Source organism: Hippoglossus stenolepis, chromosome 15, assembly GCF_022539355.2.
Source record: "Hippoglossus stenolepis isolate QCI-W04-F060 chromosome 15, HSTE1.2, whole genome shotgun sequence".
NCBI classification, from domain to species: Eukaryota; Metazoa; Chordata; class Actinopteri; order Pleuronectiformes; family Pleuronectidae; genus Hippoglossus; species Hippoglossus stenolepis.
The window spans coordinates 9,432,657-9,451,688 of record NC_061497.1 but is presented as its reverse complement, the minus strand read 5'-3'; the positions used below and the strand labels follow the sequence as shown (position 1 = coordinate 9,451,688).

The window sequence follows — 19,032 nt, the reverse complement described above, 5'->3', positions numbered from 1 at the left end:
GCCAGTGATTCTTTGTAACTTTCTTTAACATTGTGATATAAAGCATTCTCCAACATTTTCCTTTATTTTTCATTCAATTCATTGATCTTGATGAAAAAATAATCAGGCATGTTTAGGGGACTGTTTTTTGAGTGTGTGTAATTTGCTGTTGGTCTGTCTTCAGCCTTGGCTTCAGTGGCAAAGCAACCAAGTGTGAACCACATACAATCAGAGCAAGGCTTGAAACGTGTGGCTATGGTCATGCAGCAGAATGATGTTATTAACTGTAGTTCACTGTGCTGCAGGTACTTCTGTATTTGCTGGTGCTCGATTAACAGGCTAATTGGACTGCAGACATTTCAACTTGTCCCTGCAGGTAAAGCTCGGGTGAAACTAATGGCAGTAAAGATGGCTCTAAATTGTGCCATGCCTCAGCACACCTAAATGGGATTCAGCCATTATTCATGTGCAAGTATCTACCAGAGTCTGGTGTGGCATTAGTATTCATAGGAAGAGAAATGTTGGGACAATCATAGTCACATATATGAACCTGATGCAGGGCTGTGTTGCAAGACACCCCCAGAGACTGAGGCTTCTAAAACCACATGTTCACTGCATGTAGATTTGTGTGTCATTTTAATAATTGCTCATTTTAATAGGAACTAGTGACCCTAAGGTAAAATATCCCCCAGGTAATGTCCTGCATCATTACATAATCTTGTGGCCCTGACTTATGTGGAGGGTGAAACGATGACAATAAAATGTTGTTATAAACTATGCGCAGAGACATAAACACACACGGTAAATTATATTATTGTTCACAGGAATCCACAAATAGTTCTGTACAGATGACTCACAAGCTGGTAAATACATACAACTAAATAATAACATTGACCTCCCACTGTGACCATAAGACACATCATTATTATTTTATTCTACTATTCTCGAACACGATTTTAATATTTTGTTTCGTCTTTCGCCTCGAAGTATCGCGAGACTTCTCGAGCAGCTGTTGCCCTGGAAACCAACATCAACAACCGCTGCTCCATGAGTTAAAGTCGCTTTGAGTCCTGCAGTTAGTTTTTTTTAACATTTACTTCCACCATGGCTGACGACTACTACAAAACACTGGAGATAAACAGAAATGCGACAGACGCGGATATCAAAAAGGCGTAGGTCTCTCTCGTTAAATTACAATCCTGAAAACTTAAAGCCATTCACACATGTTTGATATCATCTGTTCTTTGTTTTGTTGTCGATTTCTAACCTCTTTTATTTTTGCCAGATATCGACGTCTCGCGTTGAAGTTTCACCCAAAGAGCAGCAAAGAAGCAGGAAGCACAGACAGGTTCAGTCAGCTGGGTGAAGCCTACGAAGTTCTCAGCGACCGTAAGTAACCAGGGGAGTGAAGCTGAGGTTGGTTTACATCGGATGTTAGCTTAGTCATAATAATAATAATAATAATAATAATAATAATAACAGTTATTGTTGTCTGAAACCTGCAGCTCTGGAGTATAGAGAGAGAGAGAGAGAGAAAACACAAAGTTAGTGACATGTAGTAAAATAAATAAATGAATGAATGTGGGGGCAGAGAGACAGAAAGAAGGGGAGAAGTGCTCAGTGCATGATGGGAATTCCCCCAGCAGTCTAGACCTATAGCAGCATAAGGGATGGTTCAGGACTCATCTGATCCAGACCGTGTCAATATGTGTTTTCTTTGTTACAGCTCGGAAAAAGGCAACCTATGACAAGTTTGGTGAGGAGGGACTAAAGGGTGGGATTCCACCTGAGTTTGGCAGAGGTGGTGCCTGGTCCTCTAAATATGCCTACCACGGGAATCCAGAAAAAACATTTAAACAGTTCTTCGGAGGTGACAACCCATTTGCAGGTGAAAAAAATTGAAACGAATGCCAAACAGTAATATGTTTTGTCAAACTTAATACCAGCAGTATTTTATTTTTGCTTAATTTATTAAATTATTTATCAATAGACTTCTATACAAATGATGTACCACTTAGCTTTGGTGGCCTGCAACCAGTGGTGGTGAAGACACAAGACCCCCCAATAGAGAGAGACCTTCATTTGTCCCTGGATGATCTGTTCCATGGGTGCACAAAAAAGATTAAGATATCTCGCAGGGTAAGAACATCTGTGTGTGAGATATCCTTTCAGATTACACAATCTTTCAGAGGTCGAATCATTCACACATTCATAAGTTATGCTGAAAGCAACTCACGGGCACAAATCAAATGACTTGTTACATCTAACTACTCACATAAATGTATTCATTTATGTTTTGCCTTATTTCTTGAACAGGTTATGAATGAGGGTGGATACACATCCAGTATCAAAGACAAGATCCTCTCTATAGATGTAAATCCTGGATGGAAAGAAGGCACAAGAATTGTTTTCTCCAAAGAGGGAGATCAGGTAAAAGAACTAAACAACATTATTTTCTGTTGATATTTAAAAATGCTCTAAAAATTGTCACCAACAACTCAACCGATCAGTTGTCTCTAGCAATGTGATAAGAGAGTGAACTCATCAGTTAGTATTATAATGGTCAGACTTTAGAGATAGTCTATATCTTCTGTAGTTCTGTAGTTCTTGTATGTTGTATAATGCTATTGTGAAAGGCATTACACAAATAACTTATATTCACTTTTACTTAATTGCAGTTTCTCATAATAATGTATTTTAAGACCTGAGTTTAAGTTTCTGATGCCGTCTCTGGTTTATCATTACATGATAGTAACCATTATTACACGTATTGGAATCTTTGTCGAAGAATGGTTATTGCTTATTAAATGAATCATATGAGAATTATAAGGAATTATTCATTTTCTTAGTACTGAAATGATTTTTATGAAGTCTGTTTCATTTTATACAAGATTTTTAAATTCCACAATTTAAAATGTTTTCTCTTGTCATGTTGTAATTATACCAGGCTAACAGTGGTGTCTGGAAATTTGTTCCAACTTTCAAAAACTATTTTGAAATTGTGAATAATGTCAGAACGAGGTCAAGACAGTAGAAAAATAAGAGTTTAATATGAGCAAGTAAGAAAATGTATTTAATCATTCAGTTGTGGCATGGTGGAATTTCCAAAGGATCACCACTAGGTGTCCTCAGAAGATCCCTCTGTAACATCTAGTCGCTCGGCAGGTAGACTGTATGTAAACTCAGGCACACTGAAATGCTTGTCATCAAACACTTTTTACATGCTTTTTAATCGGACTAAATTGTAATCACCTTGTTTTACCCAAAGGGACCCAACAGCATCCCTGCAGATATTGTGTTCATAGTGCGGCAGAAGAGTCATCCTCTGTTTGAAAGACAAGATGATGACCTGATCTACAAGACCCAAATCTCTCTGGAGATGGTGAGTCATCAGTTAAACCTAAAGATTTGGTATAAAAAAACAACTAAAACAAACCAAAAAACATCTTCCACAGGCCTTGACTGGCTTCTCTGTGAATGTGCAGACAATAGATGGAAGGCTACTCAATATTCCCATCAACGACATTGTGCAGTAAGTGCTTTTCTATACTGGGGCCAATGTGGAAATCTGTAATACTTGCAATATTGTATTTTCTTTGTACTATTAATTTTACATTGATCTCAGATATTATAAAAGCTGGATGAATCATTTAAATGTTAAGATCAGAACAGGGAGAGATGAGAAATGAGAGAGATCAATTCAAATAGTTCACATCACCCATACAGTTAAACAGGAACATTACTACAAGGATTTGTTTTGGCTTTGTGCCTCATCTCCATCAATAATCATTTTCCTGTCTCTGATTTGTTGTTTCAGCCCTACATACAGAAAAGTGGTGCCTGGAGAGGGAATGCCGCTGTTCCAGGATCCTTCACAGAGAGGAGACCTCATTATTCATTTCGACATCCAGTTCCCCGAGAAGCTCTCCCCTGACGGAAAGCATCTGATCAAAAAAGCTTTGAAATAAATATCGATCACATTTGAATACACTTGTTTCTATCCTGTGACCTATGATTATTGTAATCGCTTTTATTTCCCTTATCCACCAAAGCACAATTTGATTCACATAACATTGATACTTTGAGTAAATAAACACAAAGGAGGAAACAAAAGGTAAAGTAATCTGTAAACATGTCTATAACCAACAGCCCAAAACACAACAGGCTCCAACAATGAGGAGGCCACCTTCAATATCACACAGAAGAAGCCAAGGAAGACGACCTATGGGGTGCGGTCCTCAGGGGGTCTGTTGGCGATGAGGCAACCCTGGACACATACACCAAGCCTATCCATCACAGCCATGGCCTGCCCCTAATTGGGGAGAGCAGGGGTGTTGGGGTCAGCCTGCTCAACGTGCACTATCAGGCCCAGTCAATTCGTGGGTGGGCCCTAACCATGGATACTAGGGCTGCCAGAGTATCCTAAAGGGAGGGTTAGCTTCCTTTAATAACTGTTGGAGCTAATAAAGAACCTATGATTGAGGTTCTGGTAGAAAATAAACCAGCATCGATGATGGCTGATACTGGAGATACGTCAACGTGTGTAAGTCCAAAATATACCACACACCTTGACTTGTCTGATCAAATTGTGAAGACAATAGGATTCTCGGGACAAAGACAGATGATTCAAAGGTCAGCTCCAGTTTGGCTATCAATCCAAAGCACTGAAGCAATACTTTCTATTTTGGTGTCTGATTTGGTGTGAGGGAGAGATTCTTTGTGTAAATAAAAAATGACATTTGTTACTCACCACAAGGCGAGGACATTGATAGCTCTGGACCTGGCCTCCAGATGAGTACATTGGCTGAGAGGGTTAATATTTATTGGCTGGGGAACGTATCAGAACCGGTAAATGAGGTTTACAGGAAGTGGGAAAAATACATTCGTATTCAGATCCAAAAAGGAAAGGAACAACACTCTGACTATCATTTTCAGCTGTCACAGTTGCCACTGCTTTTTGGGGGCAACTACCGCTGTTTGTGACTTATTCCCTGAAATTTATACGTAGTTTATGAATCTTTATCAACCTGTTACTGTTCTGAGCACCAAGAATAATTGATCTGAAAAGAAAAGATTCTGCTTAAATACTGTTAATGCTTTGCCTATGTTTTGTGTCATTGAACTCAAACTTGAAATCACACTGCTGCCAGGCTGCATTAGGGCACCTGCCACGGCAGCTCCCACCTCTGTTTGGAGGCACCTGCCTCTGTTGCCACACTGTTTGGAGGCAGCTGCCATTGTTGCCACACTGAGAGCAACTACCGCTGTTTGTGACTTATTCAGGGAGATTTGGACTAGTTTGGAAAAAGAAGTTGACTAGTCAGCACATTATGAAGATGAGTACGTGAATGTGATAGGACTTGGCAGTGATGTCAATGGAACATGAGGCTTAATGACTGAAACTGGAACACTGCTTTCTTTTCAATGAGTTACATAAAAAGAATCATATTTGCTTTGACTCTACTCCTTTGTCTGAAACGATGATGATGAGAAGCTGTTATTAATGTATCATTAGCCAATTAATGTTCGTGCCTTGTGAACTTCAAAGATTTGTTTGTTATTAAGTCACTTTAACCCGGTCCTTACTACATTACCTTTGCTATCTGTGACACATGTCAAATCTTCTGTTTGTGTCTGTTTTAAGGTTCCATTATTAAAATTAACCATCAATGACACAATATGTCATTACAATAGACAATTCTATAATTTAATGCTTTAATTTACTTTACTGATCTGCATTTGCACAAATAAACTTCACAAACCAGTATATAGATATATACAAATTTATTGAATAAATGACGAGTCAGAATTTTGGTGTTGCCACACTGTTTAGAGGTAGCTGCCTTTGTTGCCACACTGTTTGGAGGCAGCTGTCACAGTTGCCAAAATTCTGACTCGTCATTTATTCAATAAATTTGCATCAAAGGCAGCTGCCTCTAAACAGTGTGGCAACAAAGGCAGCTGACTTTACACATCAGTGGCAGTTTCTGTTGAAAACAGAAGTGCCTCTACGAGCTACCGCTGCCACGATTTGAGTTTGTCCTTACACCAGCAATAAATAGCTCTGTGTAACGGCTGCACTGGTTCAGTTGATCCAAAAAACAGGACAGATTGAGTCTTGTAGCCAGAAGCAAATCAACATCTTCGTTATTTAATCTTCAGTGTTCCAGGAAACATGGTGAGTAGGAAAACACTCTTTAAATCATGTGATCACAAATATCTGGAGTTTAGTTTAGCTCAGTTCAAGAAGCAGCTGCAGCTTTAAAGGGGACATAGCATGCAAATTCCACTTTGTTAGTGCTTCTACACGTTAATGTGGGTATCTGGCATGTCTACCAACCCAAAAACTCGTTTTGTTATGGTTCCTCTAAATCAGAAACGTCATGCTTGAGTGACTCGAATGAGCTTCCTGTGTATTGTGTCGTAAAACAATACACTGGAAGTCTCCCTACATGGCCTTGGCCCACCCCCCACCTCATCCCCCCCGCCCCCCCCACACTCGTTACGCCTGGTTTACAGCGGACGAAGCGCCGCTGCGAGGCAGCGCAGCGCCGTTCTCAAGCGCGCAGCCGCCTGGCTGTTCAACAGGAATGACATTTCTCCGCTGGTCAGCCCCATAGACTGTATATATAAGGTCAGCCCGCGATTCTGCTTTCTCCGCTTGTTGTTATACCCGTTGAATGTCGGGGTTCGGGGTAAATGATGGTCTTCATAGCCCCCCCACCCCTCTCTTTCTCTCTCTGTCTGTCTGCTTGTGTGCTTGTAGTGGATGGGCAGAGGGGACATTTAATGTGATTGGGAAAATTAAAACTCCAGGACAACAGAAGGGAATACAAAGTATGGGATGCATATTTGATAATTTATATCATATAAAATATGTAATTTATATCGTTTAAAATCATGGGGGAGAGGGGAGGGGGAGCTGGCTCATTAGCATTTAAAGGAACAGGCACTCAAAACAGGTCACTCTGTGGAGGGCTGTTTTATACAGGGTAAAAGGTGCTGTTTTAATATGTTACAGACATTTCATTAAGACCCCAAGGAACCATATCAACTTGTGGTAAAATGGGCATACAATGTCCCCTTTAATACAGGAAGTGAACATGGCGATGTTCCGAGTGACTAAAGTAGCAGAATGTGTGTTTTTCTGTGCAGCCAAATCCAATACAATTAATGTAAATGACGAACATGTCTTCAAGTTTAAAAAAACTAAATGCCTCCATGCTGCTGTGTGTCCATGCAGAGTTATCTGTTCAGTGGGTAAATAATGAATGTACAGAATCTGTCAGGTGATTTTGAATACAGGGCTGCAACAACTAAAAGATTTAATCGATTATAAAAATAAAAATAAAAATAATCAATTAGTCTGGTCTCATATAATACACATCACGCACTGTGGCAGCGTCTCCTAAGGTGGGGGCAGTAAACCAGCCAATCCTGTGCCTTGTTTCGCTCGCATGACGACGTTGTCTCCTCTCTGGAGCAAATGTTTGAAAAATGTCAGAGAGGAATGCAGCTAATGATACAGCGGAGGCAGGTCCTTAAAAGTGTGAGAACAATTCTTCAAAGAAAATAAATAAATGCACATGGTTGAATAATATTTCTCTTCTTTCCGCAGCGTGAGTGTATCTCCGTGCACGTTGGTCAGGCCGGTGTCCAGATTGGCAATGCCTGCTGGGAGCTTTACTGCCTGGAACATGGGATCCAGCCGGATGGACAGATGCCCAGCAACAAGACCATTGGAGGAGGAGATGACTCCTTCAGCACCTTCTTTAGTGAGACCGGAGCTGGAAAGCACGTCCCCAGAGCTGTTTTTGTCGACCTGGAGCCCACTGTCATCGGTAAACTGTCGTAAAAAGTAGAAACCACGGTTACTCTGATTTCCTTAAAATCAAACTGTTGAGTCATTTCTGACTGACTCTGTCTCTTCAGATGAAGTACGCACTGGAAGCTACCGCCAGCTGTTCCACCCTGAGCAGCTGATCACTGGTAAAGAGGATGCTGCCAACAACTACGCCCGTGGACACTACACCATTGGCAAAGAGATCATTGACCTGGTGCTGGACAGGATCCGCAAACTGGTGGGTAACTTTACATCAGGAGTTAAACTTGTATTAATTTTGACAAACGTCAGACTAAATCATAATATTGTCTCTCATATTTAATCCGTCACCCTCTCTGTCTTCAGGCTGACCAGTGCACTGGTCTTCAAGGCTTCCTGGTTTTCCACAGCTTCGGAGGTGGCACCGGCTCTGGCTTCACCTCACTGCTGATGGAGCGTCTGTCTGTCGACTACGGTAAGAAGTCCAAGCTGGAGTTCTCCATCTACCCAGCCCCCCAGGTGTCCACCGCTGTGGTGGAGCCCTACAATGCCATCCTGACCACCCACACCACCCTGGAGCACTCTGACTGTGCCTTCATGGTAGATAACGAGGCCATCTACGATATCTGCCGCAGGAACCTCGATATCGAGCATCCCTCCTACGTCAACCTGAACAGGTTGATGAGTCAGATTGTGTCCTCCATCACTGCTTCCCTCCGTTTCGATGGTGCCCTCAATGTTGATCTGACCGAGTTCCAGACCAACTTGGTGCCATATCCCCGTATCCACTTCCCTATGGCCACCTATGCTCCTGTCATCTCTGCCGAGAAGGCCTACCATGAGCAATTAACGGTGTCTGAGATCACAAATGCCTGCTTCGAGCCAGCCAATCAGATGGTGAAATGTGACCCTCGCCACGGTAAATACATGGCCTGCTGCCTCCTGTACCGTGGAGATGTGGTGCCCAAAGATGTCAACGCTGCCATCGGCACCATCAAGACCAAACGCACCATCCAGTTTGTGGACTGGTGCCCCACTGGTTTCAAGGTCGGCATCAACTACCAGCCGCCCACTGTGGTTCCTGGTGGAGACCTGGCCAAGGTCCAGAGGGCTGTGTGCATGCTGAGCAACACCACCGCCATCGCTGAGGCCTGGGCTCGCCTTGACCACAAGTTTGATCTGATGTACGCCAAGCGTGCCTTCGTTCACTGGTATGTGGGTGAGGGTATGGAGGAGGGAGAGTTCTCTGAGGCCAGAGAGGATATGGCAGCTCTGGAGAAAGATTACGAAGAGGTCGGAGCTGATAGTTTGGGAGAGGATGATGAGGAGGAAGGGGATTATTAAACACATGCATTCCCTTGTGTTTTCCTGAGCATTTTCATTTTGTTCTTTGGTTCAGTTACGGTGTCATCCCTTTTCATCTGTTCTATTCTTTTCTATTTTCTGTGCTCATATGTACTGCATTTGAATACAGCCAAATTCCCAAATAAATATTCTCTCTACTAAATGTCCAGATATGTTGTTTTTCATCTGTAAAAAAATGTTTTAGGGGTTTAGTTAAACTTTAACAAGATTTATTAAGCATTTTATGGGTCCATGCCATGTTAATTCTTTTATTTTTGTCTACTGATCATTTATAAGATGAGCCTGTGCCACAATTCAGGCTCCTAACAGTGACACAGAAAACAAATAACATGTCTGGACATTCCGGTATTTCCATATGTATATTTATGTAGCCTATTGTGCATATCTTTATCTGATTCAATATCTGGTCTTTTTCTGCAGATATGCAAATCAGGGTTAAGGTTAGTCTAAGCAGCTTTAGGTCTCGCGGTAGAGACAATTTTAAGGTGCCTTAGCCTATAGTGTCCTATGTTACAAATACTAAGTCAGTTGTACACAGATCAGTCTCGGGGCAAATCATGTCAAGACTGCTTTGGTGATGTAACCAGTTTCTGATGCCAACGGGAATGCAGTGTCTTTCTGCGTAATGGCCTTTATCCAGGTATCATTTTTAGATCTTGATAGAGAGTTGAACTGTTGTTAAAACGATGTACAACAATCGGGTACACACGAATGTGGTAGGACTTGGAACATGAGGCTTAATGACTGAAAGTGGAACACTGCTTTCTTTTCAATGAGTTACATAAAACGACTCGTATTTGCTATGACTCTACTCCTCTGTCTGAAAGGATGATGGTGAGAAGCTGTTATAAATGTATCATTAGCCAATTAATGTTCGTGCCTTGTGAACTTCAAAGATTTTTTTATATTTAATTCACTTTAACCCAGTCCTTACTACAATACATTTGCTATCTTTGACACATGTAAAACCGGCTGTTTGTGTCTGTTATTGCAGCTCTGTTGCCCTTTTGAAGGTTCCATTATTAACATTTATCATCACTGACTCAATATATCATTACAATAGACAATGCTATAATTTAATGCTTTAATTCAGTTATTTTTGGATATGGAAGTTTTCTGGAAGCTGGTGAAAGGAGAACTCAGGCAGGAGCTGATGTCTTATACAGAAGACTTGATGCATCAAGGAGACCAGAAGGTGCAACAATATACAAACGCCAACAGAGTAACATGAGCAATTTTCAACCCCAAGTCTGAAGATGTCTCCCAAAGCCTCCCCATATATCTTCCTCCACTTGCGTCACCCATTCTAACAGCACATCCATGAATGGCTAGAATTACTGTCACTCAATGAAATCACATTGTGTCCTTATGTCTTGCCACTGGTGTCTCTGTCTGTGGCATCTGAGTTAGATATAAAAGTCCCTAAGCGTAGACACTACAATGTACTGTTGGTTGGGCCTTTATCTACAACCTGACCTTGAGTACTGCTTGGAGAGAGAAGGGAGTATGTGTGGAACGAGGCAGGCCCCACTCTCCAATTGGTGTACAGGTATAATGTAATATATATCATATACATAATATAAAGTGGCATATACAGTAATGTGTGAGGATGGTCAAAAAGTCCTCAACAATTATGATCTGCATTTGCACAAATTACTAAAACACAAAAATAATTATAGGAGAATATTTATACATTTTGAATGTCTATCTGTCATCAAAACCAAAACAAAAATGTCAAGTCGCACTTTCGTAACCTTGGTGGAGTTGTACTTAAAATTACTGGTTAGCCAGAAAAGTATAAATAACATTTTGGTTCAATATCAGTACATTTCACAGGATAAGCCAGCCTGTATCAATATTGCTGTCCATGGAGTGAGTCATTGTTTCATATAAATACTGAAGACATAAGAATATAACTTGGTTAAAAAGTATTAGGTCAGTGTCAGGTCTCGGGGGGTTGGACTCAAAATGATAAGAAAAGCTCTGCGTCTATCAGATCCATATGATATGATCTTTGTGTCTATCGATAGGTAATAACCCAAAGACATACAGTCTTTGGGTTATTACTCTTTGGGAAATGTACATTTTTGAGTCCAACCCCCCGAGAGCTAACAATTTATCTAATAAACTTTCATAAACCAGTTTATATCTCATTGAATAAATCACAAACAGCTGTAGTTGTGCAACTGTCAGAAAGTGTGGCGGCAATGACAATTGCCCCCAAACACTTGTGACAGCTGCCTCCAAACATTGTGTGGCAACAAATGCAGCTGCCTATAAACAGTGTGGCAATAAAGGCAGCTGCCTTCAAACAGTGTGGCAACAGAGGCAGCTGCCTCTAAACAAAGGGGCAACAAAGGCAGCTGCCTCCAAACAGTGTGGCAACAGGCCACCAGAAATGCATCTACGAGCTAACATTGCCACGATTTGAGCTTGCCTTTACTGCATTTACTTCCACCATGGATGAAGATTACTACAAAGCACTTAAGATAAACAAGAGCGCCACAGCTGCAGATATCAAAAAGGCGTAGGTCTCTCTCGTTAAATTACAATCCTGAAAACTTAAAGCCATTCACACATGTTTAATATCAGCTGTTCTTTTTTTTGTTGTTGATTTCTACCTCTTTTTGCCAGATATCGATGTCTCGCGTTGAAGTTTCACCCAAACAGCAGCAAAGAAGCAGGAAGCTCAGACAGGTTCAGTCAGCTGGGTGAAGCCTACGATGTTCTCAGCGACCGTAAGTAACCAGGGGAGTGAAGAGAGACAGAGAGAGACTATGGGAGGAAAAAACACAAAGATAGTGACATGTAGTAAAATAAATAAATTAATGTGGGGGCCGAGAGACAGAAAAGAGGGGAGAAGTGCTCAGTGCATGATGTGAATTACCCCGGCAGTCTAGACCTATATATAAATTTATATCCCTCATAACTAAGGGATGGTTCAGGACTCACTGTATGCAGAACTAACTATAAAAACTAATTTACAATACAAGGAAAGAGTTTAGTTTGTAAATCTATAAAACTGTCCACATTTTACCACACAGCGTATTAACAGACTGTGTCAATATGTGTTTTCTTTGTTACAGCTCGGAAAAAGGCAACCTATGACAGGTTTGGTGAGGAGGGACTAAAGGGTGGGATTCCACCTGAGTTTGGCAGAGGTGGCGCCTGGTCCTCTAAATATGCCTACCACGGGAATCCAGAAAAAACATTTAAACATTTCTTTGGATGTGACAACCCATTTGCAGGTGAAAAAAATAGAGACGAATTCCATACAGTAATATGTTTGCTCAAACTTAATACCAGCAGCCTTTTATTTTTGCCTAATTTATTCATTTATTTATCAATAGTCTTCTCTGCAAATGATGTACCACTTCAGTTTGTTGGCCTGCAACCAGTGGTGGTGAAGACACAAGACCCCCCAATAGAGAGAGACCTTCATTTGTCCCTGGATGATCTGTTCCATGGGTGCACAAAAAAGATTAAGATATATCGCAACGTAAGAACATCTGTGTGTGAGATATCCTTTCAGATTACACAATCTTTCAGAGGTCGAATCATTCACACATTCATAAATTACGCTGAAAGCAACTCACGGGCACACATCAAATGACTTGTTACATCTAATAATCACATAAATGTATTCATTTATCTTTGCCTTATTTCTTGAACAGGTAATGAATGAGGGTGGATACACATCCAGTGTCAAAGACAAGATCCTCTCTATAGATGTAAATCCTGGATGGAAAGAAGGCACAAGAATTGTTTTCTCCAAAGAGGGAGATCAGGTAAAATAACTAAACAACATTATTTTCTGTTGATATTTAAAAATGCTCTAAAAATTTCCAATGCATTTGAAAAGCATTACACAAATCAATTTTACTCACCTATACTTACAAATCTCACAATAAAGTATATCTCACAAGACCTGAGTTTAGGTTTCTGATGCTGTCTCTGATGGTGATTTATCAAACTCTCTGTTGTCTCATACTTAGTTCAGAATTGTCAGCAAATGGGACTTTATAATAGATAATCCAAGTTTTTAGTGTACTGTAACCTAGCAATACACCAATGCGAAAAGTAAATTATGGATGAAAAGCACAAAACATATTCCTACAGCTGAAAAGTTTTGGTTTGAAAAAAAAGAATATATATTTCCTATAATTATATTAATGCAACATTCTACAGATTTATACTGGATTATCATTACATGATAATAACCATTATGACACCTATAGGAAGGGTAATTCCTTATTGGATCGATCATATGGGAATTATTAATTTTCTTAGTATTCAAAAGATTTTTATGAAGTCTGTTTCATTTTATACTAGATTTTTTAATTCCACAATTTTACATTTTTTCTCTTGTCATGTTGTTATTATACCAGGCTAACAGTGGTGACTGGAAACTTGCTCCAACTTTCAAAAGCAATTAACCCTAAAACTGTGAATAATGTCAGAACGAGGTCAAGACACTAGAAAAATAAGAGTTTAATATGAACAAGTAAGAAAATTACATTTTTGTGAAGCTTATTTAATCATTCAGTTGTGGTATGGTGGTATTTCCAAAGGATCACCACTAGGTGTCCTCAGAAGATCCCTCTCTAACATCTAGTCGCACTTTGTATGTAAACTCAGGCACACTGAAATGATTGTCATCAAATTCTTTTTACATGCTTTTTAATCTTCTGACTATATAGCTGGGACCCAACAGCATCCCTGCAGATATTGTGTTCATAGTGCAGCAGGAGAGTCATCCTCTGTTTGAAAGACAAGATGATGATCTGATCTACAAGACCCAAATCTCTCTGGAGATGGTGAGTCATATAACATGTGTTTTTTATCAGTTAAACCTAAAGATTTGGTATAAAAAAACAACTAAAACAACAAAAAAAACCATCTTCCACAGGCCTTGACTGGCTTCTCTGTGAATGTGCAGACAATAGATGGAAGGCTAATCAATATTCCCATCAACGACATTGTGCAGTAAGTGCTTTTCTATACTGGGGCCAATGTGGAAATCTGTAATACTTGCAATATTGTATTTTCTTTGTACTATTCATTTTACATGGATCTCAGATATTATAAAGGCTGGATGAATTTTTTAAATGTTAAGATCAGAACAGGGAGAGATGAGAAATGAGAGAGATCAATTCAAATAGTTCACATCACCCATACAGTTAAACAGGAACATTACTACAAGGATTTGTTTTGGCTTTGTGCCTCATCTCCATCAATAATGATTTTCCTGTCTCTGATTTGTTGTTTCAGCCCTAAATACAGAAAAGTGGTGCCTGGAGAGGGAATGCCGCTGTTCCAGGATCCTTCACAGAGAGGAGACCTCATTATTCATTTCGACATCCAGTTCCCCGAGAAGCTCTCCCCTGACAGAAAGCATCTGATCAAAAAAGCTTTGAAATAAATATCGATCCCATTTTAATACACTTGTTTCTATCCTGTGATCTTTGATTATTATTATCGGTTTTATTTCCCTTATCCATCAAAGCACAATTTGATTCACATAACATTGATACTTTGAGTATAAATAAACACAAAGGAAGAAACAAAAGGCAAAGAAATCTGTAAACATAATCTCTGTGCAACATCAGCCTTCTGCCGGGTAGGAATCACAGAATTCTTGTGCAGTTGTGATTTGCTGCCATCATGGCTCGTTTCAGCTGCTCGTATGTAACAAACATCACCACGTTCCAGGAGCCCAGGCGTAAGAAAGAGGGCACGAACCTTAAGAGGAGGCGGAAAAAATCAGAAAAATTACAATTCATATTATCATCATTTTGTTCACAGCCATTCTTTTCCTGTTGTAAAAAAAACATTTACCCCTTATAAAAGGCAAGTGGTCCTTCTTTGGTCATCATGGTAGCAGCACAGTTGAAGACGCTTCTGTAGTGGCCAAGAGAAGAGTTCATATATCTTGTCTTGACCACATCGACAGGTGAAGCGATGACTGTCGTGCATAACCCTGCACCGAAGGCTGATATAAAGTGGCAGGGCAGGTTGTCTGTGGAGCGAAGGCTGTAAATTAGTGTCCCAGGAAGAGAAACCCTTAAATCATTCCACTGGATTATGATGGGCTGCAGCCATTGTGTCACCTGTCAGGGGCGTGGACTTTAGAAGTGTATCCTTGATGAAGTCGTACGTCACCAGTTCTGTGCAGTTGACCGTCGCGTTCCGTAAAATGTTTGGAGCTGTACCTGCATGACGGATTGAAATAAGCACATTTATTGTAAGAAATTGGAGAATAACCTTCAGGATCCTCGCAACTATCATTAATGAGTCTACCTTTCCAAAGGCCACGGATGCCTTCTTCCTTAGCAATGGTCCTGTAAGCATCAATTGTGCTAGAGTAGCGTCTGGCGACCCCAGAGGACCTGGCATGTGCCTGGAAGCGGACTTTCACCACATCTGTGGGCTGAGCTAACACAACCGCCATGGCACCTGTGGTACATCCCGCAAGCAGCCGAACGCCAATGCCTACATCTGAACCAGAGAGGAGAGAGGTGATTGTCGCAGGACCGTCGCAACTAGACCAACAATAATAACACATTCACAGATACTCACGCTCAGAGCCTCTGGTGTAGAACTGCTTTACCGAGTCGTAGAGGCCAATGCGGACAGAGGCGAAGCTCATCTGCCTCTGGAGTCCTGCCACCAGTCCACTGTAAAGACTCCTGGGTCCCTCTGTGCGCACCATGGTAGTGATGGTGCCAAACACACCTCGATACTTCACTGCTGACCCATTCCCTGCTGCTCCAGAGCTTATGGCCTCCCCTTGGATCTGTGCAAGAACAATGGGAAATCGAAATTCAACTAAAGATAAGAAATCACGGGGTAGAGAGGGTCGTCCGCCAACCAGATGGTCAGTAGTTCAATCCCCAGCACCTCCAGTCTTGATTAGATAGTAAAAGTGCTGAATGAGTGTTTGTTCCAGACTGGAAAATCTGTCCGCAATGCATATAATGGCCTATACACAAAATGTTATATATATGTGCACATGTAAGATGTGTTGATGAAAAGTAAACATATATATGTTGACATACATATTCACTTTTTTTTGTACCTGCAGTCGCACTTTGGCTGTGTCCAAGGGAAAGGTGAGCAGGTCAGCGATACAGGCTGCAGTTCCTGCTCCCAAAAACTTCACAGCTGCCGACGGAGGCACATCAGCAGGTTTAAATCCAACCATTTTCCAGAGTTATTTGGATCAACACAAGGACGGTTGAAAACTGATTGATGTGGACAGGACAAGAAGCTCCTGAAAATCTGCAAAAATACACCACATTGCATCCAAAGATTGTTGTATTCCACGAGCACCATGGCAAAGTTAAGTCATTAGAATAACAAAATATGCAATAGAGCATTTTATACTTGATTCTATGTCTTGTACTTAGCTCTGTACATGATAAACCCAATAGTTGGTTCACGTAACATGCTAATTAAGTAAAAGGGATATTCTTAATAACAGGTTTAACTGATGCTTAATGCAAGACAGCTGCAGACAGGAAAAGGATGCATGGACACAAGCATCAACTTATCGAAATCTGAACTTTGATAATAGATTCTTACCTTTTAGGTGATAGGACAAAAACTTCTGAGATCAGGATTCTCTAAACGTGTCCCTCTGGCTGAACTTTGTCCTAGCTATAAACTGATGTCCTTGTTTTTCCATAGAAGATTTTTCTATAGTGATTGGTCTTAAGATCATACTCCAAATCCTGGGAAAACAGAAACAAGTTCAAAAACAACATAGAAATGTAACAAACAAAAATAAAACTGTCCTAAAAAGGAAAAACATTGTATTTAAGATTGTACCGTGATGGTGAAATGCAGAGAATCTTGAAGTGAAAAGATCAAAATGAATGAAGTGAACCGACGCATGGACAGGATGCAGACGTGTGGGGAAGAGAACCACCCTTTAAATACTGCTGGGATGCTGTTACATCACTGCATGTGTTGCTGCTGCGGCCCCACCCCCACTGTATCTGTGGGCTGCCCGCCGTTCCCATGGGCCGACCGTAAACCTGTCTGTGTGACAAACAGTCTGTGGCTCGGTTTGCCTGATTTACCTTTTGTCTTCTTGGCTTTATAATCAAGCTCCCTCAGACCAACAACAACCACATCACAACAAAGATTACAAACCTGAGTTGTGATAAATAAGAAGCCTGAATAATTACTGAATTTCTCTAATTATTGAGAAATTACTATTTCATGAAAATATTGAAAAAATTAGATTTTCTAACTTAGAATCATTTGGTTAGGTGCAGCATCTGTTTAAAGCTTTGTTCTCAGAATCACAGCACAGCAAGTGCAGACTTGCAGAGTGCTGAGTCATGCTGAAAACACAAGAACATACAAGAACACATAGTACGTCGCCCACCAAATTAGATCCGTATGTTCAGGACCATTAACATATACGACTGCTCTTCGTTGAAATGTCCTGTCCATGACCTGTTGGTGCTGCACTGTTAATGTGGTGCAACACTGAACTGTGTTTTTGAAAATAAATTCACAAACGGCTTAGTTTTGTTTAATATACGGATAAAGGGGAATCTACACGCAAACATGTTTCCATGATAGACCTCCGTAAAGCAATGCAACATAAGTAGGGAAAGGTTGGTGAAGTTGTATAAAGGAAGTCTCATCATAAGAATTAGAATGGTCTTCAGCAGAGTGCATATCTGCCAAGGCCAAACAGTCCTCATATGAAACCACTTTCAAATTTACTAGATCAGGGTTTTTATTTGGATCTGCACCAGATTGTTCACACTCATTAATATCAGTCTATATCTAATCTGCCTGGTTTATTTTCATCAAGATCCCTGAGTTATTCTCTGAGAAATCAGGGAAAATGTTTCAAAACGCCCTATATCTCACAATGTTAAAGTAAGTGTAAAGGATCAACCCCCTGATCTGGATCTGCACTACAGTTGAATGGGCTCTGTCTTGATCCACACCACATTGTTCCACCAGGTTTCGTGGTGTTCCGTCCAGTAGTAGCGTAATTTTGCTAAACCAACCAAACCAACAAACAAACGGACAGGGGTGAAAACATAACCTCCCTGGTATCTATTCAATATCCATACCACTTATCCTTCATTGGTCGTGGGGGGAGCAATAGCCAATCTGACAATGGACGAGAGGCGGGGTTACACCCTGGACAGGTCCCATATGAAATATGTGGATTATAAACCATGATGAAAAGATGCTTTGGCCCCTGAGCTCCTACACTTGTGTGCGTACTTATTTATTTGCGAGGACCCTTTTGAGCAAAGGCATTTTTGAAAGTGAGGACATTTTGGCTGATCCTCACTTTTTCAAAAGCTTGTTTGAGGGTTAAGACTTAGTTTTAAGGTTAGGGTTAGTGCAGAGTCAGGGTTAGGGGCTGGCAGAAGCATTATGCTAATGATTGTCCTAACTATGGAAGTACAAGAATGTGTGTGTGTGTGTGTGTGTGTGTGTGTGTAGAAGTTGATCATTCTCTCCATGTTCTTAACTCTTGAGATAGGAACGTCATCTACTGTAAGTGGACACATCAGTCGTTGCCAGGAAGCATGGACTGGTCGCTCGCGGTCTGTGAGGCTTACATCATAACATCGTCCAAGGCTTTTTATAGGTATCTCAGACACTGTTGGAATGGGTTCTCCATTAATTAATTACATTTGGTCTAATCTCTTACTTTTGCTTATTGAGATGCTTCCTGAGAAACTTAAATACTTTGCACAAGCCTGCTTAAATCGCAAGAATCTTCATTTTCTGTAGACAGCTTTCAGCATTCTATCAAGCAGACTGATTCATCCAATCATCCCAGTACTCGCACTAGTTAGTCCAGGAGTTTTTAGGTTAAAGAT

General features: G+C 40.7%; 4 protein-coding genes across 4 annotated transcripts; 3 read left to right on the top strand and 1 right to left on the bottom strand.

Annotated features, from left to right (window-relative positions):
* The first annotated feature begins 492 nt into the window (after positions 1–492).
* Positions 493–3,969, top strand: LOC118122030 (dnaJ homolog subfamily B member 13). Its single transcript, XM_035178434.2, has 8 exons — positions 493–1,151; positions 1,265–1,368; positions 1,706–1,867; positions 1,970–2,118; positions 2,296–2,409; positions 3,248–3,361; positions 3,435–3,511; positions 3,797–3,969. Exons 1-8 carry the CDS (start codon positions 1,084–1,086, stop codon positions 3,945–3,947), a joined length of 939 nt encoding a protein of 312 aa, XP_035034325.2. The 5' UTR covers positions 493–1,083; the 3' UTR covers positions 3,948–3,969.
* A 2,022-nt stretch (positions 3,970–5,991) lies between these two features.
* On the top strand, positions 5,992–9,308 carry LOC118122027 (tubulin alpha-1C chain). The gene is made up of 4 exons (XM_035178430.2): positions 5,992–6,157; positions 7,598–7,820; positions 7,912–8,060; positions 8,168–9,308. The coding sequence occupies exons 1-4, from the start codon at positions 6,155–6,157 to the stop codon at positions 9,143–9,145; spliced, it is 1,353 nt and encodes a 450-aa protein (XP_035034321.1). The 5' UTR covers positions 5,992–6,154; the 3' UTR covers positions 9,146–9,308.
* A 1,967-nt stretch (positions 9,309–11,275) lies between these two features.
* LOC118122028 (dnaJ homolog subfamily B member 13) lies at positions 11,276–14,606 on the top strand. Its single transcript, XM_035178431.2, has 8 exons — positions 11,276–11,693; positions 11,801–11,904; positions 12,253–12,414; positions 12,517–12,665; positions 12,841–12,954; positions 13,867–13,983; positions 14,076–14,152; positions 14,438–14,606. The coding sequence occupies exons 1-8, from the start codon at positions 11,626–11,628 to the stop codon at positions 14,586–14,588; spliced, it is 942 nt and encodes a 313-aa protein (XP_035034322.2). The 5' UTR covers positions 11,276–11,625; the 3' UTR covers positions 14,589–14,606.
* Positions 13,640–18,946, bottom strand: ucp2 (uncoupling protein 2). The gene is made up of 8 exons (XM_035178433.2): positions 16,997–18,946; positions 16,751–16,899; positions 16,245–16,447; positions 15,746–15,962; positions 15,467–15,664; positions 15,277–15,378; positions 15,005–15,185; positions 13,640–14,908 (listed from the first exon to the last, which is right to left on the bottom strand). Exons 3-8 carry the CDS (start codon positions 16,368–16,370, stop codon positions 14,794–14,796), a joined length of 939 nt encoding a protein of 312 aa, XP_035034324.1. The 5' UTR covers positions 16,371–16,447; positions 16,751–16,899; positions 16,997–18,946; the 3' UTR covers positions 13,640–14,793.
* Between the last annotated feature and the right edge of the window lie 86 nt (positions 18,947–19,032).

Bases quoted from the DNA above. Each gene is read 5' to 3' on its own strand.
- ucp2 (XM_035178433.2), bottom strand. From the start codon at position 16,370: ATGGTTGGATTTAAACCTGCTGATGTGCCTCCGTCGGCAGCTGTGAAG. The intron at 15,963-16,244 runs GTACAAAAAAAA...GTTCTTGCACAG, and splicing joins CAGCCAAAGTGCGACTGCAG to ATCCAAGGGGAGGCCATAAG. The intron at 15,379-15,466 runs GTAGACTCATTA...TCCGTCATGCAG, and splicing joins CATCCGTGGCCTTTGGAAAG to GTACAGCTCCAAACATTTTA.
- LOC118122027 (XM_035178430.2), top strand. The intron at 7,821-7,911 runs GTAAACTGTCGT...CTGTCTCTTCAG, and splicing joins CCTGGAGCCCACTGTCATCG to ATGAAGTACGCACTGGAAGC. The intron at 8,061-8,167 runs GTGGGTAACTTT...CTCTGTCTTCAG, and splicing joins TGGACAGGATCCGCAAACTG to GCTGACCAGTGCACTGGTCT.
- LOC118122030 (XM_035178434.2), top strand. From the start codon at position 1,084: ATGGCTGACGACTACTACAAAACACTGGAGATAAACAGAAATGCGACA. The intron at 2,119-2,295 runs GTAAGAACATCT...TTTCTTGAACAG, and splicing joins AGATTAAGATATCTCGCAGG to GTTATGAATGAGGGTGGATA. The intron at 3,512-3,796 runs GTAAGTGCTTTT...TTGTTGTTTCAG, and splicing joins CCCATCAACGACATTGTGCA to CCCTACATACAGAAAAGTGG.
- LOC118122028 (XM_035178431.2), top strand. From the start codon at position 11,626: ATGGATGAAGATTACTACAAAGCACTTAAGATAAACAAGAGCGCCACA. The intron at 11,905-12,252 runs GTAAGTAACCAG...TCTTTGTTACAG, and splicing joins CTACGATGTTCTCAGCGACC to CTCGGAAAAAGGCAACCTAT. The intron at 13,984-14,075 runs GTGAGTCATATA...CATCTTCCACAG, and splicing joins CCCAAATCTCTCTGGAGATG to GCCTTGACTGGCTTCTCTGT.